Source organism: Erinaceus europaeus, chromosome 15, assembly GCF_950295315.1.
Source record: "Erinaceus europaeus chromosome 15, mEriEur2.1, whole genome shotgun sequence".
Taxonomy (NCBI): Eukaryota; Metazoa; Chordata; class Mammalia; order Eulipotyphla; family Erinaceidae; genus Erinaceus; species Erinaceus europaeus.
The window spans coordinates 7,105,633-7,130,980 of record NC_080176.1 but is presented as its reverse complement, the minus strand read 5'-3'; the positions used below and the strand labels follow the sequence as shown (position 1 = coordinate 7,130,980).

Here is a 25,348-nt window from a genome sequence, read left to right as displayed (position 1 = left end):
CGAGTGCGAGGCCCCGAGATCAAACACCCCCTCCCCACCGGCATCAGGTGTGACGGTGATGCCCTGCTCCCATCTCCCCTTCTCATTAATAAAAAAGCAAGTCTTCAGAAAGAAGAAGAATGGTACGAGTTTTGGATCATAACGAGACATCTGGATGGTCTCTTGTTGCGGCCACCAAGGACAGTCGTGGAGCTCTTGTTTCGGTTCTCCAGGCTTGGGCCCCACTCTTCTGTGTGTGCACCCAGTCTGTATCACCCGCAACTCACTCGCTCACCCAGGTTGAGATACACCTCACACTGGCTTGAGTAAAGAAAGGAGTGTATAAACTTTTTTTAAATTATTGGGCAGGGGGCAGCATTATGCTTCTGCAAAGAGACTCTCATGCCTGAGGCCCCAAAGTCCCAGGTTCAACCCCTTGCCCACAATAAGCCAGAGCTGAACAGTGCTCTGGTAAATAAATAAAATAACTACAAAAGGTTTAAAAAATATTAATAAAAGACAGAGGAGAGCAGAGTATCACTCAAGCACGTGTGATGCTGGGGATCTAACTCAGGATGGTGTGTGTATGAGTCTGGCCCTTTCTCCACTGTGCCCTCTCCCAGGCTACTGTATTAACACTGCAACTAAAAAGTCCAGTGTTAGCGTTGTCTCAGGTCTGGGTGCAGCGGCTTAAATATTGTTTTAAAAGACCTAATTTCACTTTTTAAAAGATGGACTTCTTTATGAGAGAGGGTGGGAAAAGAGAGAGAAAGAGATGGAACACCAGAACATCACTTTGGCACTTGTGAGGCCAGGAATTGAACATGGGACCTCAGGCTTGAAAGTCTAGCAGTTTATCCATTGCCTCATCTCACAGACCAGAAGAGGATCTAGTGTCTATCTGTCTGCCTGTCTCCTCAGTTCTGCTTGCCTCTACGTCTGTGTCAGTCTTGCCAGTTCTGCACAGGACGGGAGGGGTGCTTATCACAGTGGGCCTCTTTGTGCCTGTGCTGGTGACACTCAGCTCCTGGCAACTGGTAATTCAAGGGGATGGACAGGGACAGGGACAGATCCAACCCTGGACTTGTGTCTGCTGGCCTGGTTTGGGGCACATGCCATGCCCCAAAGCCATGGCATCGCCAAGGAAGTAGAAGAGCCCAACAGACCCAACCTGGTCGCTGGGGCTTCCCCCACCCACGCACTCACCATGTGGGCTGAGACTCAGAAAAGGGGGGCTTCCCAGAGGGAGAGGGAGGGACCGTGCCCAGAGAGGAGGGTGACTCAACTGCTCCCAGTCCGGTGGCCACAGACTGTTTGTGGCCTGTGAAAAGCCTGTGTTCCCTCCTCTCTGAGTCTGGGGCGGGCACTGTGGAGAGCAGCACAGCCCTGCGGTGAGGCGGCCCCCACGTCGTCCCTCAGTTCAGACGTGGCGGCCAGCAAGAGGGGCGGGTAACTCAGCAGCTGCTAGGTGCTCCCCAAATCCTGCAGGCCCCCCAGATAGCTCATCATTCAAGCCCCCTCCCCTCAAGCCCGTGCCCTCTGCTAGGACCTGACTCCCACAAGGTTAGGGACCCGCCTTCCCTGGCACTGTGTCCCTCTGCTGGGCCTCAGTCAGCCAGCCCCATTCAGGAGAATTCCAGTTACCTGTCCTCAGGACTGCATGGTCCCTGGATACAGACTCTGCTGAGGGCCTCAGAACCTCACGGGTTCTTGGCATTTCTCCCCACCCCCAGCCCCCAGAGAGGACTGAAAAGGTGGCCGTTGGTGGAGATGACAGAAACCCCTTCCTGGCGGAGAGAGGGCTTTCCTGTCACATCCAACCCCTTAGGTCCTCTGCTGTGCTTTCTGGCACTGTTGTCCCCAGAGCTTCACTGCTCTGAGAAAGAGAGACAAACAGACAGATGGAGAGAAGAAAAGACAGCACATCACCAAAGCTTCCTCCTGTGCAGTGGGGCCCAGGCTCGAACCAGGGTCACACACAGGCCAGAGCAGGCACGCCATCCAGGGGAGTGGTCTTGCCAGCTCCTCTACTCTGCCTGACTCCCCCTCCCACGCATCCATCACTCTGACCAGATGCAGACTTTACCCAGACTTTGTACAGGCCCCCAAGCCTGGAAAGTTGGTACTCCAGCTCGGATGCATCAGCCGTCACTCACACACCCCCACCCCGTACTCAGCGAGGGCCCCTCACATGCCAGGCCCTGCCTTTCTGCTGGGAACTCTTACAGAAGCAGGACAGACACAGTCCCCTGCCTCCATGGCACTGTCATCCAAGGGCAGGGGACAGCCCGGTACAGAAGAGGATGGATAAGGCCCAATGGGGGTCGGGCTAGTGGGGGTAGAAGTGTGTAATTCCTGTTTGCTGGGAAGCCCAGAGCACCAGCAGGGCGCTGTCCACAATCCTCACACCATGGCAGCCCTCCCTTTGTCCCCACTCCAGAGACCCCACTCTAGAGATGGGGAGAGAAAGCCCCAGCCCCGTGGCAGCCTGAGAGACAGCGCCTGAGACTGGTGGAGCTCAGCCCGGCAGGAGGAGTCCCGTCACAGAGATGCCAGTGCCGAGCAAGCTGGGCGCCCCATGCTTTGCCCTCCCTTTCTGATTCTGCCTCCAGGAATTTCTTTCTGTCTTTTTTTTTTTAATTTCTTTATTGGGGAATTAATGTTTCACATTCAACAGTAAATACAATAGTTTGTACATGCATAGCATTCCCCAGTTTCCTAGAGAGAAGGAAAGAGACCACAGCCCCACAACTTCCTTCAATGTGGTGGAGGCCAAGCTTAAACCCAGTGCGCAGTCCAAAGGAGCCTTTTAGATGCAGTCTGGGCTCCTTCCACTTTCTCCCTCGTTGGTCCTTTGGGCAGCCCTACCTCGTTCACTTCCCCTTTTTCCAGACGAGGAGACTGAGCGAGACTCAAGAGTCCGAGGCTCACCCCAAGTCTCCACGTCCTCAGATAATTAGCGAGCAATCGAGGTAGTTAACTGCTAACAACTTAGTGTGTAATTATAGACTATTTCCCGCCGTATTGTATATAATTTAATACTAATTGCAGGGTTTCAAAATGCACAGAAGCAAGCAGGGGCGAGACTAGAAAGAAGGTTTCCTGGAAACTTGGGGAGCCAGCCTGGCCTTGGGGAGGGTTTGGGCAAGGGCTGAGGTGGGATTCTGGAGAAGGGCCTAGAAGGACTCAGGTGTGGGGCGAGAGTGTGGCTGGGCCTGGGGAGGCGCCAGGGTGGCACTGCTGAAGTAACAGGGCAGGGGACTGGCTTCCCTAAAACTTAGTACCACATACTGTGCTGGGTCCTTTCCTCTGTTTTTTGTTGGCATGTTTGTTTTAAGACTTTATTTTCTTATGAATGAGAGGGAGAAAGAACCAGAGCACCCCTCTGGCACATGTGATGCCAGGGATTGAACTCAGGACCTGATGCTTTCGAGTCCAGTGCTTTATCCACTGTGCCACCTCCCAGGACCCTTTCCTCTGTTATTGCAGTCTATCTGATACCTTTTCTCGTCGTCTTTACTATGGTCTCACCACTCAAGGCCAATTAAAAAATTATTATTTTATTAGATAGAGACAGAGAAATTGAGAGAGAAGAGGCAGGTAAGGACACACACACACACACACACACACACACACGACAGCACCAAAAACCTCCTCCCTTGTGGTAAGGTCTGGGCTCAGACCTGCTGTATTATGAGTTTCCTGTTGACCACAAAATCCCCAGAAAGAGAAGCCCAATCAGACAAGCACTGTTAACACATAGACAGTCACGAAGGGTAAAGAAGGCAGGGCCAGGAAGTGACACGGACTATAGAGAACATACATTACCATGTCCAAGGGCCCAAGTTCAAGCCTCCCATCCCCACCCACCCCAAAGAGGAAGCTTCATGAGCAGTGGAGTAGTGCTGCAGGCGTCCTCCTCTCAACCTCTCTCTGTCTCTATTTTAAAAAAAAGCCTCCAGGAGCGGTGGATTGTGCTGGCACTGAGCCCCAAAGATACCCATTACCCATGGTGGCAAATGAATAGGACAGGGCCAGGCAGCGGCGCACCTGGTTAAGCGCTCACATTACAGTGCACAAGGACCCAGGTTCAAGCCCATGGCCCCCAACTGCAAGGGGAAAGCTTCACAAGTGGTGAAGCAGGGCTGCAGGTGTCTCTCTGTCTCTCTCCCTCTCTATCTCCCCTCCCTCTCTCATTTTTCTCTTTGTCTCTTTCCAATAATAAATAAAGACTTAAAGAAAAGGACAGGACAAGGAGAGCAGAAGCAAAAGGCAGCACTGCATCTTGGCTCAGCTCGGTGCCAGCCCAGCCTCCGGAGTCCATATGTTTTTCACAGCTCAGGTTGCCTCAGGTGGGGGTGTGAATAGTGGAGAGCAAGGTGGGCCCCTTCAGGGCCTTGCTGATCAGATCGTGACCCGCAGGCATTGCCAGGGAGCGAGTTGGAGATCCCAACCTGCTCCCTCCTGGCTTCTGCTGAACCAACCCTGCACCCCAGCTCTCTGCCAGGTGGGGGATGTGCCCCTGGCCTTGGGCAGCAGGGCCAGTGTGATGGGAGGCAGGCCTGGTTCTGTATCTGCACCTCTGCCCAGTGCCTCCTCCCTCCTGGCCAGAACTTGCCTCCCTCAGCTCCACAGCCAGGAAGCCCAGTGGCCAAAGTCTCTTTGAAGTTTCTCATTTCATCCCCAAATGAGTCGAGTGTTTGATTCTCTCCCCTCATAGAGATCAGGGGTCATCTTTTTTCCCTCCCTTCCTCCCTCCCTTCCTCCCTTCCTCCCTTCCACCCTTCCTTCCTTCCTTTTTTTTTGCCTCCAGAGTTATCACTGGGGCTTGCTACGAATCCATTGCTCCAGGCACCCATTTTTTCCATTGTTGCAGTTGTTGCTGGATAGGACAGAGAGAAATTGAGAGAAGAGGGGAAGGCAGACAAGGGGAGAGAAAGAGAGACACCTGCAGACCTGCTTCACCGCTTGCAAAGTGATGCCCCTGCATATGGGGAGCCGGGGGCTCGAGCCAGGATCCTTGCGCTGCTCCTTGCGCCTCGTACTATGTGCGCTTAACCTGGTGCGCTACTGACCGGTTCCCAGGGATCATCTTCATATTTCAAACACAGTTGTGCAGATCACCATGGTGTGGAATCCGCGTCCTAGAGATTCGGGGGGAGGGTTCCCTTGCACTTTAAGCGGGGTCATAACAACCATTCTTCCAGGGCAGCCTCGAATCAAAGGGAAAATTGATCTCAGTACAAATGCCCACCCACAGTTAATCTGAGGTCTACCACAGATTTCTGCCCTCCCCCCGCCCCCGTCACACTTGGGGATACAGGACTCAACCCCAGGGGCCAAGACCCCTCTGTTGCTTTCTGGGGGCCCAGGGCTTGCACATGTGGAGCTCTGCCAGTTGGCTGGAATTGCTTGTCGTTTTACACCCTACCCCATCCCTTTGTTTACCTACTTATTTATTTTTTGTTGGTATGCATGAGACCCCTTCTGTTTCATTTGGTTTAAATCCCCCCTGCTTAACACTATTCTATTTACATAACCACTTCATTCTATTTACATAACCACTGTTAACAAGTTCCACCCTCCCTCCAGGGCATTTGTGGTTCAGTGATAGGATTCTCGCCTAATCTGCCCCCTCTTTGTCACACTCTGATTTTCACCAGTCACTTTTCTCTCCACCCTCTCTATGTCACATCCTGTTTCCACCTTACTTGGCAAGTGTTGGTATGCATGAGACCCCTTCTGTTTCATTTGGTTTAAATCCCCCCTGCTTAACACTATTCTATTTACATAACCACTGTTAACAAGTTCCACCTCCCTCCAGGGCATTTGTGGTTCAGTGATAGGATTCTCGCCTGCTCCACCCCCTCCTTGTCACACCCTGATCCCTTCTTTGTCACACCCTGATTTTCACCAGTCACTTTTCTCTCCACCCTCTCTATGTCACATCCTGTTTTCACCCTACTTGGGAAGTATATATAAAGACAGCATTGTGAGTTTTAGAGTACTGTACCTTTAGTTTAGCTCAGCTCGGCTTAGATTGTGCCGCGTCCTGCTTGAATAAAGAGACACTGCCTACAGCTCAACCATGAGTCTGTTACCCGCCCGTGAAGCCCACCTGGTGAAAACAACATAATCCATCGAAAACAACAATTTTAAAATAATTTTGGCATTATCTTTATTTATCTATTGGATATAGACAGCCAGAAATTGAGAGGGACAGGGGGTGATAGGGAGAGAGACAGAGAGACACCTGCAGCCCTGCTCTACCACTCGTGAAGCTTTCCCCCTGAAGGTGGGAACCAGGGGCTCGAACCTGGATCCTTGTGCACTGTAACATGTGCGCTCAACCAAGTGTGCCACAACCCAGCCCCTGTTTATTTTTAACCAGAGCGCAGCTCAGCTCAGGCTTCTGGTGGTGCTGGGGTTTGAACCTGGGCCTTTGGAGCCTCAGGCATGAAAGACTGTTTTTTTAAAAAGATTTTATTTATTTATTTACTAATGAGAAAGATAGGAGGAAAGAGAAAGAACCAGACATCACTCTCACATGTGCTGCCGGGGATCGAACTCAGAAACTCATGCTTGAGAGTCCAAAGCTTTATCACTGCACCACCACCCTGGCCACGAAAGACTTTTTTTTTTTAAGGATTTACTTATTTATTTATGAGAAAGATAGGAGGAGAGAAAGAACCAGCCATCACTCTGGTACATGTGCTGCCGGGGATCGAACTCAGGACCTCATGCTTGAGAGTCTAGTGCCTTAGCCACTGTGCCACCTCCCGGACCACAGGCATGAAAGACTTTGATATCAACACTCTGCTCTCTCCCCAGGCCGCCCCCTCTCTCAGGAGAGCTCACCTTCTGGATATCTGACCAAGACCAGCTGGCAGCAAATCTGAGTCTGACATGATGTTGCAGAGAGAGGATGGGGATGCTGTCCACCCCCCAGGGATGGGAATCTGAGAGGAAATAATGTGGATGACAGAGAGAACCATAGGCCACTTGGTGACCACTGGGGTTCCTGCAGAGAAAGGGGAGAGAAAGGGGGAGAGGGCTGTTAATCCCAGGGGAGGGTTCCCCTTCTCTGTTCCTACACATCAGAAGGAATAGAAGGCAGAGGGAAGGACCCAGAGAGAGGAGATGGTCAGAGACACCCCCAGTTTCAGAAGCTAACAGGAGAAGGTGCCTGAGGGCAAGCAGGACGCCCGGGGCACATTGCAAGGCCTGGAGCCTGGGAGGGTGGCTGCACCTGGTTACAGAGATGAAGGCTCAGCCCTTAAGGCGCTGGCAGAATGAATCCTGGGGTGTGGAAGCTGAGTTTTGAGGAGGGAGAGAATGATGGAGATCCCCACTCGCCCTTCTCTTCACGACACTCATTAGGATTTCACACAGCTTGCCTTTCTGTTACAAATGTCTCACTTGCCATTTAAGACCTAATCTCTGCACCTGGCGACCAGAAGAACCAGGTTGGCGCTGTCTCTTTGACCCATTCCTTGGCAGAAAGCAGGTTAGGAAACATGGAAAACTGCGAAGCTTGATTCACACTGTGACCTTTTCACTGTTTAAAGGACTCGTGTTTGAGGACATGATTATAAATATGCATACGTGTCTATGAGAAGCCAAGAAAAGAGGCAGGAATATGTGTCCAAAATAGAAGAACCTTCTCTCAAACTGTAATGGGGGCTGTCAAGGCCTCTGATATGCATAGTTTACCGGGGAACGGGAGGTAGCTTACGTGCTAACTGGTTTGACGGTGCTGGGAGCTCCTGGAAGGAACAGTGGAGCAGTGCTGTGGCATAGTTCCTCTCTCTGCCTCTCTCCCTCAGAGATGAAAATTAAACAAGAGAGGCCAGCGAAGTAGCTCGCTTGGGCAGTGCACTGCTTTGCCGTGTGGACAACACAGGTCTGAGCCTGGTCCCCACTGCATTGAAGGGAGCTTCGGTGCTGTGGTCCCTATCTGTCTGCCTGTCTGTCTCTCTTTGCCTCTTTGTGTCTGTCTGAAAAAGTCATCCCTGGGCGCCGAAGCCCCATAAATCACAATAAATAAACAAAAGTTTGCAGACATGAAGCCTTGGCACAATATATATATATTTACATTAACCACCCCTCCACAGAGCTATCGAAATTACAATTGAGGTCATGTCTAATGAGCAGACTATGGTGTATGACTGAGACCTCACTTGGCTACAAGTGATAGAAACTGTTAGCATTTCTCTCGAGCGATAGCTGATCCGTCCAGCTGTTAGTCTGCAGGAGTCCAGGGGCTCAGATGCTGTCGCTGGGAGTCGCTCTCTCTCCATCTCTCTGTCTGCTGTTTCTGATGGGCTTCTTGCTCAGGCAGCTGCTGGCTGCACCCCGTCCGCTCCCCCCATCAGTCAGCTCACACCCTGGAGGGAAGAGCGCAGCTTCCCCTCGAGAGCTGCACAGAATCCAGGGCCGGCCCTCAGCCGTGACACCCACTGCCTGGAGCAGCCGGTCACTTCCGGGGACAGACGAGGATGACCTCCCACGACCAGAGTCAAGAGCTAAGAGCAGAGTGGCTCCCCTGAGGAGGCCCAGGGCCCTTTTGGCAGAAGCAGGGATGTCCAGCCTCAGTGCTCCTCGGGGGCTCCTCTCCTCAGCAAAGATCTGGGTGATGACAAGCAGGCCTCTCTCTCTCTCTCTCCCCTGACTCGGCCCCCGCTGGCTCCGAGGTCTGGGTTCGTGCTCAGGGGTGAACATGCGCCCAGCAGAGCAGCCTTGAAACAGTCTGTGCAGCTGGGGACCCGCCCCTCCTTCCCTCGGATGCTTAGCTGCGTGCATTAGGGACCTGCTGGGCCCGCAGCTGGCCCCTGGGGCCTGGGGTTTCCAGAGCAATGCAAGGGGGCTGGGAGGTGGGGTCAGTGTCAAGGGCATCCTCAACCCGCTACCCGGCGCATTCACCCGGCTGTCTGCGTTTCAGGCCTGCACTAAGGACATGGTGACGGACTTCGACGAGAAGCACGATGAGTATCTGGTCCTGCTTCAGCAGAGGAACCGGTAAGATGGGTCAGAACCCCGTTTGCAGGAGGGAACCCCGAGTGGCAGGATCTCACAGGTGAACGGGAGTGGGGTGCTCTGTCCCCCACCCCCCAGAGGCTGAGGATGTTACCTGCCATGCCAGCTCCTACTCCCTCACATGCTGAGTTGTTCAGCTTCTTTATTTCTTTGATTTATTTTGGATAGAGACTAGGAATTGAGAGGGTGGGGGAGACGGGGGAGAAGGAGAGAGACACCTGTAGCTCCACTTCAGGGCTTGTGAAGCTTCCCTCCCTGAAGGTGGGGACTGGGGGCTTGAGCCCAGATCTTTGTGTATGGTAGGTAATATGTGCATCCAACCTCCCACCACCCAGCCCCTTCATTAAATTTTTTAACTAATTCATTTTGTACTATTCTGTGTACTTATTTTGATAGAAGTTGAGAGGGGTGGGGGAGACAGGGAGAGAGACACCTACAGCCCCTTTTTTCACCCCTTGTGAAGCTTCCCTCTTTGCAAGTGGGGACTGGGGGCTTGAACCCGGTTCTTGTGCATGGTAACATGTACATTCTATCAGACGAACCACCACCCGACCCCCTAAGTGCCCAGCGTATGATTGAACGGCAGCAAACTTTTGCCCCCCAACCTCTGTCCAGGCTAAGATGGCAGATGTACATCCCGCCCAGCCTGGCTCCCAAGTCCCTGACACTCACGCCTTGTGTACAGGTCTGACCTTCTGCCTTGGGGCTTGAACCTGGTCTGGGCATCCTGTGAGCTGAGCTGAATGGGGGGAGGGACTCGACGGGGCGGCCTGTGGGAGGTGCCACTCTCAGTGACAGAGGCCAGAGCCGTGTGGTGGCATCCTCAGAGGTGGCGTCACTCCCCTCTGGCTCTGCAGAGAGCTCCGTCCGTGTTGCGGTCCTCCTGCCCCTCAGGCCTAGAGCAGGCAGGGAGCTGGCCGCCAGACCGCATGTGGGAACCCGGGCTCCTGGCAGGCCAGTGGCTGGGTTTGCTTATGGGGGCTCATTGCCAGAGAAGCCAGGGCCCTAGATTTGGGGTGTGGTCACTTCTGATTATGAAAACATAATCCCCCTGAGCCTTTATTAGATTCTGCTAAAATGCCCAGAACCTACTACAGTGCTGCCAACCCATGTACCCCCTAGCTTGGCAGTACCCCACACCCCTCCACGCACCCCCAGACCCAGGGAGCCGGCACTGTGGAAGACTCCCACTGCTGGACCCTGGTGGGTCTGTCATCATTAGAGAGCGCACCCTAGCACCTGGGCGAGCCCTTCATCAACGCCTGTGACCGTCTGGGAGGTGGGTGGCTGAGTTTCTGCCCAGCAAATTGCTTCTCATTAATCGGGGATCAATAAGGGTGTGATGTGAGAGCCTCCAGCTGCAGGCTTCAGAGGCCTGAGCGGGCTGAGGTGGCTTTGGCTGCAGAGTGTTGAACCAAGGGCCAGCAGGGTGGCACGTGGGGACGGGGTCTTGGTGTCCTGCAGCCCAGGTTCAGCCCTGGCCCCACCGTGTGGCCAGAAGCTTCAGTGCTGTGGTCTCTCTCTCTCTCTCTGTCTGTCTTCTCTTTTTATTTTATTACCTATTTACTTACTTTTTAAGTTCCCAGAACCCTGCTCAGCTCTGACTGATGGTGGAGCAGGAGATTGAACTTGGGACTTTGGAGCTTCAGGCATGAGAGTCTCTTTGCAGAATCATTATGCTGTCTCCCTTAACCACTGTGATCTCTTTCATTTACAGAGAGAGAGAGAGAGAGAGAGAGAGAGGAAGAGAGAGTCTCCCTTTCACTCTGTCTCTCTCTCTCTTTTTTTTTTCTAATTTAGCAAAATTTGAGTGTCCAGAAAACCTGGGGGTTGTATGTGTATGCTCACTCAGGGGGAGTTGGTGTGAGGCCAGGAATTAGGGAGTTGGAGCTGGGAAGAAACTGTCACAGATAGGCCACAAAGAATGCCTTGCCCCAGGCCTCACTATCCCTGGGGCTAGCATGGAGGCCTAGCTGCCTGGCTCCCAGTCTTTCACTATCACACCCATTTTACAGACAGGGAAGCAGAGGCCCAGAGCAGTGGCCAGTTCACCTGAGATCAGACAGCCAGGAAGTGGCAGACAGAGCTGGGCTGTTGGCCATCCTCATAAGGTGTCAAGAGAAGACACAGGAATCATCCCAGGGGCCTTGAGGAAGAGCCTTCTGGGGTGAAACTATAATGTGCTTGGAAATCTAGTTGTGGGAAGAGTTGGAAGCTGTTGGGTGGCATTATTTATCTCGCTCTGTGAAGCAGGGTTTCATCAAGTTCCCTTCCAGGGCCTCAAAAATCCTAACCCCCATAGTGAAGAGATTCAGGCCCAGTTGTCTGGCTTCAGGCTTAGCTGCACCCAGGCGCTCTGACCATCACTGAAATCAGCCATCCCCCATTTCTTGGCTGTTTTCTCATGTTGGGATCATCCCAGGCAACACCCAGGGACCCCACACTGACGCCCGACCTTGGAGACAACGGAGCACTCCTTTTAATCTAAAAGTTGCAGCCCAAGTACTGAGTGGACTCCCCCTGGCCAGGACAGGGCCTCTTCCCATCCTGAGGCCCCCCCCCCCCCCAAGCTGGGCAGAGATCAGTGTCTCCTGACTGTGAGGAGGGAGCCTGAGGAGCAGGCGGCCCCTGGACTGGCAGCCCTGTGATGGGAAGAGGGAGAGTGGCTGGACAGGCACAGAGATCATGCACAGCAGTGCCCACGAATGCAAGGTTCCCTGTGATTGTGCCAGACCAGCAGGGCATGGCAGAGCTCTGGGGGAGCAGGGGGGGCTCTGGAGACACAGCCGCTTCCCCCAGGCCCTCTCTAGCCCAGCTCAAACCCTCCAGAGCACACTTGCTTGAGTGATCCATGACCTAATTACTCTGCATGGTCATAAAGAGCTGTCAGCTCCAGGTGCCAAAGAGCTTGGCAACCACCAGCTGGTGCCTGGTGTGAATGAGGGGCGCATGGTCTGCTGGCCACCATGGACTCTGCCAAGAGCCCCATAAGAATGCTACTTAGAGGGCCGGGTGGTGGCACCCCTGGCTGAGCGCACATGTTACAGTGCATGAGGACCCTGGTTTGAGCCCCCCCTCCCCACCTGCAGGGGGAAAGCTTTGCAAGTGGTGAAGCAGGGCTGCAGGTGTCTCTCTGTCTCTCTCCCTCTCTATCACCCCTTCCCTCTCAATTTCTGGCTGTTTCTATCCAGCAAGTAAAAAGATCATTAAAAAGAAATATATATATTAAAAAAACAATGATACTTAGAGACAGTCTAGAGATTTCCCTTATGAAGGGTGTCTCCTGGGCAGATTTCACCCTCCAGTTGCTCCTCATATCAAACTGTTCTGCTGATAAGAATGGTCTTAAAACGCCTTTGATCTTGGTAAGGAACCAATCAAAGGCCTGGGAACCAGGTGGGCAGAGCTGCACTTCTTACTCTCACTTTCAGGACAGTCCTTGTGTGAGCTTCACTGGGCCTTTGAAGACCATGCTTGAGTCTAAGCAATCTTAGTGACTAAGATTGGGGACTCAGCATCACCTCACACTTAAGCCATTCCAGTTGCCCATGAAGGGTGTGATCTCCCCTGCTGGACGCTGGGCTGAGGGCTGGGATGTGAGGAATGCCAGCAGAGACCGGCCCCCAGAGAACCTGTGATCCACACCTGGGGGGGGGGGGGCAGCGCTCAGGCTCTCTCTAAAAGGGTGTGCGGATTTCCCTCCCCACCGGCTTCTGCTCCCTCGCTTGGATTCCGCCCCCCCGCCCCCCCCACCCCCCCCCACCCCCCCCCCCCACCCCCGCTCTGTCCCCTGTGCAATTGTGGTGCTTGGATATGGTCTCTTAGCTACTGTGTTTGCTTGGCTCGTGTTTGACATAGTCCTCTGAGATTAGCGGCCACTAATGAGCTTCCCCGCCAAGATGGTGAAGATGGGAGTGCCAGCAGCTGAAGACATTCATTCGGGGCTGGGGGGACAGCAGAATGGTTCCTTCATACCTAAGGCTCCGAGGTCCCAGGTTCAGTCCCCAGCGCCACCATCAGGCAGAGCTGAGCAGGGCCCTGGTCTTTCTCATTAAAAGAAAATTTAAAAGCATTTAAAAAAAAATTTTGAAAAAGCCGACTCACCTCACTCCCCCCGCCAGCTTCCCTTCTGCCTCCCAGAGTCACCCGCTCCTCAGGCCACAAGCCCTGTCCTGCTAGCTTGGCGTTGTTTCAGGCCCATGCCCCATGTACTCTGCCCCTGTCACCCTACCGAGCAGATGGCGAACAGTCCCCCCACCCCATTTCTCCAGAAGACTCTTCACAGAGTCCCATCTTCCCAGGCCTGGGCATCTGGGTGGCTCCCAGGGTCTTGCTAGCACTGAACACTGACCACCCTCCTGCCCAGACTATGCCATCAGGGACAGCCTGCTGGGCAGAGACGGGCATGTGGCCTTCTGTCTCTCTCTGTGCTCCTGCCAGCTGCAACCTGTCAGCTCCCAGGCTGGGTTGCTTTTGTAGAAGCCTCAGGCCCAGTGGCTCAGTTTACACTCCAGCCCTGCTGCTCTGCTAGCTGTGTGGGCACATTACTTCACTTCCCTGGCTAGCACTTCTGCCTCCTTCATCTCTCATCTCCTCCTTCCCTCTTTCCCTACTTCCCCCCCTCCCCCCTCCCCTCCCCTCCTCCTCTTTCTTCTTCCCAGAGCCACCTCCCAGGACACCACTATTATTTTCCAAATATGTTCCCTTTGCTTCTTATTTATTTATTTTACCAGAGCACTGCTCAGCTCTAGTTTATGGTGGAAAACCCAGGCCTTCCGAGGAGGATCCTCAGGCATGAGAGTCTCTTTGCATAACCATTGTCCCCCCCCACACACTTGCTCCTTTGGTAGGAACTCCCTTGGTCGTCTGCATTTTTTTCTTGTGCAGAAGCAAATCTGCTTAAGTCAGGGTGCAGTGAGGTGTTTATCAAGACCCCAGAGCCTTTGGTGTTGAATGGGAGCAGTTTTGGGGGGGTGGGGTGGGGATGGGGGATGCCCTTGGCCGGCCTGGGTGTGGGGAGAGGACCAGACCCAGTGTGGGAGCCCTGCCCACAGAGAAAGCCTTATGTCCAGAGTCTGTGTGAACGCCATCCTAGTCTGAGCAGAAGCCTGCTCTGAAGGATTTCCTGTCCGAGTCTGAATCTGAAATGATGGCTTCACACAGAACGGGGCCAATGTAAGAGCCCGATTCGCTGGAGCAAGACCATTCCACGCGGCCAGGACTTGGCACTGACGTGAGGCTGTGTCAGGAGAGGCCCCTACCGGACCCATCGGGCCTTTGCCCTTCACACGGACTCTGGGGCTGTCCCCAGGGACAGGATACAGCCTTTGCTTTTGCTGACGTGCATTGGAGCCCCAAGGTGCAACAGAAGCACCTGCACCCCAAAGAGCCTACCCCTTGCCGCCTGCACAGGGAGTCTCTGCCCTCCCTCCTTACTCTGCTGGGGGTTAATGGCTTACAGTACAGTTTTGGCTCAGGCTCAGCCCCTCATCTCCCCGTAACTAGTGTCTGGGTGTCAGGGAGACATGCTCCCCCAACCTAGGGCCCCCTCCTGCACCACACACAAAGCCTCTCATCCCAGCCCATTCCCTCCTGCCCCAGAGTCCTTTGCGTTGGTGCAGTTCGCCACACCCAGTCGGCGTGTCACCTTACGCTTTTCCTCATTGTCCTTTTTCTTAAGTTCCACCTATGAGTGAGATGGCTCCGTACTGGTCCTTCCCTTTCTGGCTTCTCTCACTCATGAAATCCTCAAGTTCCAACCACGATATTGCGAAGGAAGTGACCTCGTCATTTTTTTTTTAATCTTTATTGATTTGATAGAGACAGCCAAAAATGGAGAGGAAGGGGGAGATAGAGAGAGGACACAGAGAGACACCTGCAGCACTGCTTCACCCCTTGTAAAGCTTTCCTCCTGCAGGTGGGGACCGGGGCTTGAACCTGGGTCCTTGTGCACTGTAACATGTGTGCTCTGTGTGGTCCAGGAGGTGGCACAGTGGATAAAACACTGGATTCTCAACCATGAGGTCCTGAGTTCAATCCTTGGCAGCACATGTATCAAAATGATGTCTGGTTCTTTCTTTCCTCCCATCTTTCTCATGAATAAATAAATAAATTCTTAAAAAAAAAAAAGCCAAAAAAAAAAAAAAAAAAAAAACATGTGCTCAGCCAGGTGCGCCACCACCCGGCCCCGCGACCTCGTCATTTTTAACAGAGGTGTAGTAGTCCATTGTGTTCACATAGCCCCACTTGGTCAGCAGCTCGTCTGTATAATGGGCCTCTCAGAGGCTGGTGGAGGGTGCAGCCAGACCATGCGTGGCTCCCACTCTCCCCTGAGGGCCGCTGAGTCCAGGGGACAAGGGATGAGGACAGAGCCTTGCCGTCTTCCGCAGGATCTTGAAACACCTGAAGACCAAGGACCCCACGCAGCTGCGGCTGGAGCACCTGGAGCAGGGCTTCTCCGTCTACGTCAACGGGGCCAATTCTGAGCTGAAGACGGCACCCCGCAAAGCTGTGCACCCCGACTTCTCCAGGAGCACCTCACACGCTGAGGGTGCGCATGGTGAGTGAGTGTGGGCCGCGTGGGGGGATCTCTGGGGACAGGGGCTTGGGGGCGCACAGAAGTAGTTCACTATGGGGCCGGGATATTGCACCTGGTAGAGCACATGCGTCACCATGTGCAAGGACCCATGTTCAAGTCCCAGGTCTCCACCTGCAGGGGGGGAGCTTCAAAAGCAGTGGAGCAGGTTGGCAGGTGTCTCTCTCTCTCTCTTTCTCTCTCTCTTCCCTGTCGGTTTCTCTCTGTCTCTATACAGTAAATAAAATAGAAATAAAAAAAAAGAAGTGGTTAACCTCTACATAGGAAACATCTGTCTGGTCAGAAAGAAACTATTGAGGGAGGGAGACAAAAAGGGAGGGAGAGAGAGAGAAGGAGAGAGAAAAGGAGAGAGAAATCCCTTTTCATCACTTAAAAAATATTTATGGGGGGATCGGGCGGTGGCGCAGTGGGTTAAGCGCACGTGGCGCAATGCGCAGGGACGGACGTAAGGATCCCGGTTCGAGCCCCCGGCTCCCCACCTGCAGTGGAGTCGCTTCACAGGCGGTGAAGCAGGTCTGCAGGTGTCTATCTTCCTCTCCCCCTCTCTCTCTGTCTTCCCCATCTCTCTCCATTTCTCTCTGTCCTATCCAACAACAAAGCAACGTCAACAATGGCAATAATAACCGCAACGAGGCTGCAACAACTAGGGCAACAAAAAGGGGGAAAAATGGCCTCCAGGAGCGGTGGATTCATGGTGCAGGCACCGAGCCCAGCAATAACCCTGGAGGAAAAAAAAAAGAAAAAAAAATTTATGGGGGAAGCTGGGTGGCAGTGCAGCAGGTTAAGCGCACATGGCGTGAAGCGCAAGGACTGGCATAAGGATCCAGGTTTGAGCCCCTGGCTCCCCACCTGCAGGGAGTCGCTTCAGGGGTGGTGAAGCAGGTCTGCAGGTGTCTCTCCTTCTCTCCCCCTGTCTGTCTTCCCCTCCTCTCTCCATTTCTCTCTGTCCTATCCAACAATAACAATAATAACAACAACAATAAACAACAAGGGCAACAAAAGGGAAAAAATATTTATGGAACCAGGCAGAGATGCACCTGCTAAGAGTGCACACATTACAAGGACCCAGGTTCAAGGGTCTAGTCCCCACTTGAAGGAGGGAAACTTCCCAGTGACGAAGCAGTGCTGCAGGTGACCCTGTCTCTGTCTGTCACTCCCTTTCTTGATTTGTCTTTGTCTCTGTCAAGGACAAGAAGGGAAGAACCAAAGCGTCACTCTGGCACATGTGATGCTGGGGATTAAACTCAGGACCTCGTGCTAGAAGAGTTCAACACTTTATCCATCGCACCACCTCCCTGGCCCTCATTCCTTTTTTAGGTGCCCCAGGAGGTCGCTTACCAGGCAGAGCACGTGTCTCACGTGCTCAAGACCTGCACAAGACCTCAGTGCGAGTCCCAGCACCACCTGCAGGCAGCCCAACTCCAGGGAAAGCTCCGCAGTGGAGCGGGGCTGTAACCAGAGCAAAGGCGAGGCAGTGGCACGGTGTGCCAGGGCCTGCTGCTAGTTGAGTCAGGCTGTTCCTGGCCCTTGTTTCCGGGAGCAGGAGCCACCAGGAGTGTCTGGGAGGGGGCGCCAGCAGTCCAGTCCCCTCACCCACTCAACAAAGGCCTCCCCTCCCTCTCCCTCTCCTTCTCCCAGTGCACACGGGCCCTGAGCCCTGTTTCTGTAGCCCCACACTGCTCCTTCCTGCCTTGGGTGTGGACGTGCCCACTTGGCGGGCCCCTTGGCTTGCCTCATCTTCCTCGCAGCTCCAAATGGCACAGCGGCAGCAGTGAGCATCTCGGACCTGAGACACCATAAGGGGCGTGAGGTGGGCTTGTCCCTGGCTCTCACAGAGGCTCTTCCCGTCATTTCTGCTGCAGATTACGGACGGAGAGCCCTGTTTCGAGACGCTGAAGAGGCTCTGAGACGAGACTCCCGGACGGCCCCTGGCAAAGTGCAGCGCCGGGGATGGCACCAGGTAGGCCTGCGAGCCCAGGCCCAGGCTGCGGGTGGGCGGGGCCAGTGGTGGGCGGGGCCATTAGTGGCACCAGGTCCGAGTCCCCTGAGCAGGGTGGGGGCTGGGGGCTGGGGACAGGCTCCCAGCATGCAGAGTAGAGGTGGGGTGTGAGGAGTGCGTGGAGGAGCCCCTCCAGCCCTCTCTGTCTGCATCACAGGCCTGGCTTCCAGACGGCTGTGACAAGGTCAGACTCAGCCCCTACATAGGAAGTCAGCCATGACTATGTGCTGGACTTGGTCTGAGACAGCGGGGGTGTGGTGACTGAGTGACGCAAAGACCCCATTGCTGCATCAGCAGCTGGAGTGTTGGAGCCCCTTCTGGGGTGTCAGGCAGGCACTGAGTTGCCTTGTGATGCCCCCTGTCACCCTCACCACAGACCTACAGGGTCAGCTCCCAAGAACTTCTCTCTTTTAAAAATGTATTTATGAGGGGGGGGGCGGGGAGAAGGGGGAGTGGTACACACAGAGTATCTCTCTGGCCTGGCAGTGCGAGGTAGGGACTCAGAACCCCATGCCTGGAGGTTCAGTGTTGTGTGTTTTATTTATTATTTATTTATTTATTTATTTATTTATCCCCTTTTGTTGCCCTTGTTTTTTATTGTAGTAGTAGTAGTAGTTGTTGTTGTTGTTGCATAGGACAGAGAGAAATGGAGAGAGGAGGGGAAGACAGAGTGGGGGAGAGAAAGACAGATACCTGTAGACCTGCTTCACCGCCTGTGAAGCGACTCCCCTGCAGGTGGGGAGCCGGGGGCTCGAACTGGGATGCTGACGCCGGTCCTTGTGCTTTGAGCCATCTGTGCTTAACCCGCTGCACCACCGCCTGACTCCCAGGTTCAGTGTTTTATCCGTTGTGCCACCTCATGGCTGTGTCACCTCCCTTTTAAGGACACAGAAAGGCAAGGACTCTTCTGCTGGGACACTGTGGTCTGTAACTTGATGGGGAAGGGGGTCCTGGCCATCAGGCCCTCCACCCTCAGCCTTATCTTGGTGCTGAGGATCTGGGCTCGCAGGGCAGGCAGCAAGGAGGCCTCATCTTGGCTCAGACCAGAAATGTTAATCTCTCATTAAGGAGGCCACTCTCCACTGTAGTCATTGACGTTGCTCTGAGTGCCTGCTGTTATCGAAGTGCTTGCATCGTAGTCTGTGACTTCCTGGCTGGCCCTGCAACCTGCCCTCTAAAAGGCCTGGCCTGAGATTAATTAGCAGCCCTCCTGCTACCCCCTCCCCGACACACACACACACACACACACACACACACACACACACACACTTCACAGGGCCTCATCATGGCTAATTTCCTGGCTTCCTGAGGCTGCATTTGTCATCAGCCAGGGTCAGCTGTGTCTCACCCAGGAAAAGAGGCTGGAATCAGCTGCTTAGAGGCCAGGGGCTAGGGCCAGGGCTTGTGAGCTGGGCTTCCCAGTGGAGTGGCACCCCCTGCTCAGCAGTGCCCAGGCCCCGGGTTCCATAATATATTGCTTGAGCCACCATCCAGGTGTCATGAAGCCATGGCCACCGACTGGCTATGACAGCAGTACCCCACGGCCTCCATTGAGAGCTCAGCACCACAGCCCCCGGCCTGTGTCCCCACCCTCCCCCACCCCCTCCTGCTCTGTGAGTCCCTGTGACAAAGTCACATCAGACTCCCAGCTGAAAGGGGTTCTGGGAAGTGGCTCAGCTGCACAGAGCAGCATCCCAGGAGGATGGTGGGGTGGGTTTGAGAGGCCATCCTGTCCCCCCTCATGCATGGCTGCTGCTTTATTCATGAGCATGGGGCCTTGAAAACCACCCCCTTGAGGTGCAGACAGATGCCCCCCAGCTGTCAGAAGGGGAGAGGGGACAAAGGGTCATGTCACCAAAGTTGCCAGCTACTATAGGAACCAACTGGGCTCCCCACCTGTCTGGGGCTGGGCACTGAGCGGGTCTGAGGACAGAGATAGCCGGGTGGCAGGAGAGCTCACCTGGGTGGTGCGTCCGCCTTGCCATGTGCCAGTCTTGGGTTCGAGCCTAGCCTCCGTAACACCAGAGGAAGCCAGAGCACCACTCTGTACCATGGTTGGTGCCAGAGACTGAACCCTGAGGCCATGCTCTCCCCCAGAGGCAGTGGCCACACTCGCTGTCTGCCTTGCAGATGCTTCAGGGTAACTCTCTGGGGAGGGAGGAGAACCCCCACTAACAAGGCCTCACCCCGCAGTGGGAAAGCAGTCAGGGCTGGCGCTGCCCCTGCTGAGGGTGGCCCCGTACTCTGTCCTTCCAGTGGCTTCAGCGCTGCAAACAGTGACAGCCCAGTGGCCTCCTCCCCTGTGGGGGGACAGGTGATGATAAATGGGTTCCTGCTGGTACCGTCCCCCCATCTCTGTGCCTTAGCTCTCCCCGTCACCACTATCAGTGGATTAAGATTTATACCTCCCCTGGCCCTGTATTTCTGGACTGGACAGCAGCCCAATCAGCAGAGCCACCGTTTACCAAAAGGCTGTCAGGTGTCAGGTCTGATGACCGTCATCAGCCCACGGCAGATGGGCCAGCCGGGTGGGCTGCCTTGGGAGGGCTGTTCGCGGCTATTAACGCCAAGACCCGGCTGGCTGCCCCCAATTTCCTCCCGCGGCCGGGGCAGGCTTAGCACCCTGGGAGTGAAAGCTTGAGGACACACCTTAGTTTCTACCACCCAGAGGTTTGAAGGCTCCTGCAGAGAGGACGATAAATAAAGCCACCCACGACCTTGCTCAGCCAGACTGTCTGAGCCCTGGCGCTGTCTTTTGATTGAGAAGAGCCTGTCAGAGCGGTGGGTCTCTCTTCCCTTGACCCAGTGCCACCACCCAGCCGCCTTTGTCTGTTCCCGCCTCTAGGGGGAGCCCTCAGCTCACGCCGCAGCCTGCGCAGCTACAGGGGCACCCCAGCCTGCTCCTCTCCTGTACCGGGGCCGCTGGGTGCCATCCCTGGGGGCGTCCACATGTGCTGGGTGTGAGCCAGCCAGGAGCTGGGAGCCACTCTCTGTCACCTCCTCAGGCAGGAGAGTGGTCCAGATGGAGGGGCTATTTATTCCCACGTCACCCCAGCATGAGAAATGCCTGAGCCACGTTCCTGCCGTCACACAGTGCCTCATAGGCCCCTCCTGCCCCCTTGAGTGTGTGGGCCCATCCTGGAGCCCAGGGCCTTGGCTTCTAGTTAATTCGTTTGTTTTGACCAATATCAGTGGTGCCAGGGATCGAACCTGGGACCTCTCACATGCAAGTCCTGTGTACAACTGCTATGCTGCCTCCCTGACCCCATCACTCTCTCTCTCTCTCTCTCTCTCTATCTCCAGGGTTATTGCTGGGGCTTGGTGCCTGCATTACGAATCCACTGCTCCTGGAGGCTATTTTTTCCCTTTTGTTGCCCTTGTTGTTTATTGTTGTTGTTGTTATTGTTGACATTGGATAGGATGGAGAGAAATTGAGAGAGATGGGGAGGAAAGAGAGGAGGAGAGAAAGATAGACATCTGCAGACCTGCTTCACCACTTGTGAAGTGACCCCACTGCAGGTGGGGAGCCAGGGGCTCAAACCCGGATCCTTATACCTGTCCTTGCACTTTGCACCATGTGCGCTTAACCCACTGTGCTACCGCCCAGCCCCCATCTCATTTTTCACTGAAAGAGAGAGGTAAGAGAGATAGTGGGGGAGAGACATCACAGCACAGCTCCACCATCCATAGAGCCACCCCTGTGCCTTCCATGGTGCTTTCATATGGTGCCGGGGCTCGAACCCAGGACCTCGCACATAGTGAGGTTCACACTTCACCAGCTGAGTTGTCTCCCACCTCTGTGTGGCTGTCATGACACCAAGGCCTCGAATCTGTGCCATTTCACTGCTTCTGGGCCGGCCTTTCCAGTCTTGCTTTAGACAGGGAGAGGAGAGAGAAAAAGAGACACCAGAGAGAAGACAGACAGCACAGCAGCTGAGCTCCGCACTCCTCCCTGTGCCATGTGCTCCCATGCAGTACCTGGGCTTCAACCTGGGCTGTGCACATGGCGAGGCATGCACCCTTCCAGCTGAGCTATCTCCTGGCCCCCAGCCCAGTCCTGGTGAGTTTTCCACCCTTGTCACACAGTCGGTCCCTGATAGGGACTTGCCATTCCAGTACCTCCGTGTCTGCTGCCACAGTGTCTCCTCATCTTGAGAGGCAAGCGGGTGACAGACATCGGACACCCCTCTGGGAGCAGGCCCCTGGCCACAATTGTCACCTGCCGCCACGTCTCTGCTCCCAGCTGCCCTCACTGACCCTGCGGGGCCGTGCCCTCCTCCCCACCCCTGCACAGAGCCGGTGCCTTGTGCTGCCCGTGTCACAGCCCTCTCTGAGGGCTCTGCCCAGTCACACCCCCATTCTCAGCACCACCCCCATGCCAGCTGGCAGGAAGAGGAGCAGGATCAGGGGCACAGCCCGGAAGACTCACAGCCTCCCTGCCTCCCTTCCTCCTAGCTACTGTGGGTCACAAAATACTCATGCCACTTCCAGGCTGTGGGGTTGGGTGGAGTGGGGGGTACACACCTGGAAATGGGGACCTGAGTGGGCGGGTGTGGGGGGACAGTGGAGTGGGGACACAGCCCCTGCTGGCTCTTACACCAGGCTGAGGAGTGCATTTTCCCCGTCATCTGAGGAATACCGGAAGGGGGAGCCTCCCCCCAATTAAAAAAAAAAAGAGCCAGCAAATAGCTGAGCTGTGAGGGCACCTGCCTTGCTGTGTGCATGGCCCATGCTCCAGCCTGGCCCCTTCCTGCACCGGGGGAGTCTTCAGAGCCTTCTATCCTCTGGGCATTCTCATGGCTCTTCCTCACTCTTTCTCTTAGAAAGTCAGCCTGGAGCAATGAAGCCCCAGCAGTGACTAAAAACAGCAACACATACACACACACTCACATGCTCACACGCTCACACACTCACTCACACACTCACACACGCACACACTCACTCTCACACACACACACACATGCTCACACACACACACACTCACACGCTCACACACACACACTCACACACACACACTCCCACACTCACACACACACACACACACACACACACTCCCACACACACACACACACTCACACACACACACTCCAGAAGGGGGAGACCCCACACCATGTATTTTCTTTTTTTAATTTAATTTAATTTAATTTTATTTATTTATTCCCTTTTGTTGCTCTTGTTGTTTTATTGTTATAGTTATTATTGATGTCGTTGTTGTTGGATAGGACAGAGAGAAATGGAGAGAGGAGGGGAAGACAGAGAGGGGGAGAGAAAGACAGACACCTGCAGACCTGCTTCACCGCCTGTGAAGGGACCTGCCTGCAGGTGGGGAGCTGGGGGCTCGAACCGGGATCCTGACGCCGGTCCTTGAGCTTAGCGCCACCTGCGCTTAACCCACTGTGCTACAGCCCGACTCCCCACCATGTACTTTCTATGGCCCAGAAGCCTCAGGAAGTTTGCTCCTGGTTTTTTGTTTGTTTGTTCGTTTGTTTTTGCCTCCAGGGTTATCACTGGGGCTCAGTGCCAGCCCTGCAAATCCACTGCTCCTCATTTTGTTGCCTTTGTTGTCGCCCTTGTTGTGGGTCTGGTTATATTTTAGATTAGGAGTGTGTGTGTGGTGTGTGTGTGTGTGTGTGTGTGTGTGTGTAGAGGAGGGGAGCCCTGCAGGCAGAAATGTCCCAAATGCCTCTGACAACAAAACTCAGAGCTTCCTAAAGTTACTTGATCACAAGACCCTTTTGCCTTTTGGAGACATCTAACACCACCTGGAATTCTCCTGGTGAGTTATTTCAGACAAGTCCCCGAGAATCTGTGGGAACCGCTCTGGTTAGCAGAGACCCGCCTGGGGACACAGCTCTGTGGCCAGCAGACAGCCCCCACTCTCCACGGGCAGGCATGGTCTCCCTTGGGTGGCTCGGGGTCCTGGGTCCTGGGTTCCAGGCCCCAGACCTGACACTGCTGCCTCTCTGCGTGCAGAAATCCGTGCAGATCCGGACGGAAGCTGGCTCACGACTTCACATCCAGCCTCCTCTGGAACCTTCTGAAGACTCTGAGCTGTTTGGGGGTGCAACAGGCAAGACCAGAGACACCCCCGGGGACTGGCCACAGGTAGGACTGGCCTCACATCAGCCGTGGCTGTCAGGGCTTCCTGTGAAAGGTTGGTTTTCTGTGGCCTGGAGGGAGTGGTGTGGTGGCACAGTGCGTAAAGCGCTGGGCTCTCGGGCGTGAGGGCCTGAGCGTGATCCCCAGCATTGCGTGCACCAGAGTGACTTTCTGCTTCTCTCTCCCACCCACCCTCCACCATAAATAAATAAATAAGCACACCCCCCAAAAAAAGATTTATTCACTGTACCACCTCCCGGGCCACTTTAATTTTATTATTATTATTATTATTATTATTATTATTATTAATGTTAGACCATGGCTTATGGAGTTGTAAGATTTGAGGGCTACATTCTCTCACCTGGACCAGTATGTCTATGGCTTACTCCCTCACTGAAATTCATGGGGTCCCCCAACCTCGTGATAGATATTTGGTTATCTTTTTCTTCTCCCTTTTTGCCCTTCTCCCTCTCCTCCTCCTACTCCTCCACCTTTTTTTTTTCTCCCTTTCAAGTGTGTTTGCTTTAGTTCACTATATTCTTCACATGAGAGAAAACAGCCAGTAGACGCCTTTCACCTCGTGACGTATTTCACTTAACATTCCCACATCCAGGTCCGTCCTTTTTTGTCAGGGACACTTTCTAACGGCATCTGCTTCCACTACCCCTCACTCTGCATCCACTCCCCAGCCCAGTGCCCCAAATCAGAGGTCAGTGAGGCTGGGGAGGCAGCTGAGCCTGGGGCCCACCATCTAGGAGGGAGAGCATCTAGGAAAGCTTCCAAGAGAGCATGACCTTGGCGTCACTCTGGCACTGCGTGGGCAGAGGCTGACGGGGCCGGGCAGCCTGGCCGCACACTTGGGCTATAACACAGGAGCATCGCTCTTAGAAGCTGGATGAGCGAGGACCACAGAGCCCTGGTTGTGTCTGAGGAGAAGGAGGCCAGAGGCGGCAAGTCCAGGTCGGGTCACCCACTGGGGCCACCCCTCCTGTCAGAGCAATGTCTGTTCAGCTGCAGAGTCCATCAGTTCCCCAGAAGGACAGAACTGCCCAGTACCACCGGGCTGCAAGGTCTTAAGAAATGACAGTGACTGACTCCCACCAGGGGCCTGGAGAATTGTGTCTCCCTGGAGGGGAAATGGTCTTAAAAATGAAAGGGGGGGTGGTGCACCGGTTGAGCACACACATCATCATGTACAAAGACCAAGGTTCGAACCCCCAGTCCCCACCTACAGGGGGGAAGCTTCGAGAAAGGTGGAGAGGCCTGGCACTTGGCACCTCAGGTTGAAGGAACGTCTACTGCAAGCACCTTGTAAGCCCGCCCCCGCCCCCCGCCCAGGCCAGGCTGCCTGCCCTCAGCAGCTGTTATGCCCATTAGCCTTTCTGCCTGCCTGCCTGCCTGCTCGAATTAGGCACCCGGCTCCGCCAGCACTTAATTTTCTCCGCTGCTGCGAGTGCTTGATTGTGTTCCTTTCTTTCCCTTTCCCTCTCATCTTGAGGGGCCACGCCGTGAGGCTTCACAATCAATTTCCCCGAGCAGTTATTTCCCTGCTCAGCCAGGGAGTGAAATGGCAGCGCCAGGTCCAGCACAGAAGGCCTCAGGAGGGGTCACTGTGGACAGGCAGGGAGGGAGGAGAGAGG

The 25,348-nt window shown here is 54.5% G+C and overlaps 1 protein-coding gene across 5 annotated transcripts in view; it reads left to right on the top strand.

Moving 5' to 3' along the window:
* KATNIP (katanin interacting protein) overlaps positions 1-25,348 on the top strand; it is a 117,756-nt gene that overhangs the window by 34,566 nt on the left and 57,842 nt on the right. For 4 of the 5 annotated variants that reach the window (XM_060172742.1, XM_060172739.1, XM_060172738.1 and 1 more), the window contains 4 exons: positions 8,921-8,997; positions 15,405-15,574; positions 17,473-17,570; positions 23,583-23,714. In XM_060172742.1, coding sequence (XP_060028725.1) covers positions 8,921-8,997; positions 15,405-15,574; positions 17,473-17,570; positions 23,583-23,714 — 477 coding nt within the window. Of the gene's footprint in view, positions 1-7,294; positions 7,487-8,920; positions 8,998-15,404; positions 15,575-17,472; positions 17,571-23,582; positions 23,715-25,348 lie in introns of those variants that run through there. The other variant, XM_060172741.1, reaches the window with a different exon arrangement.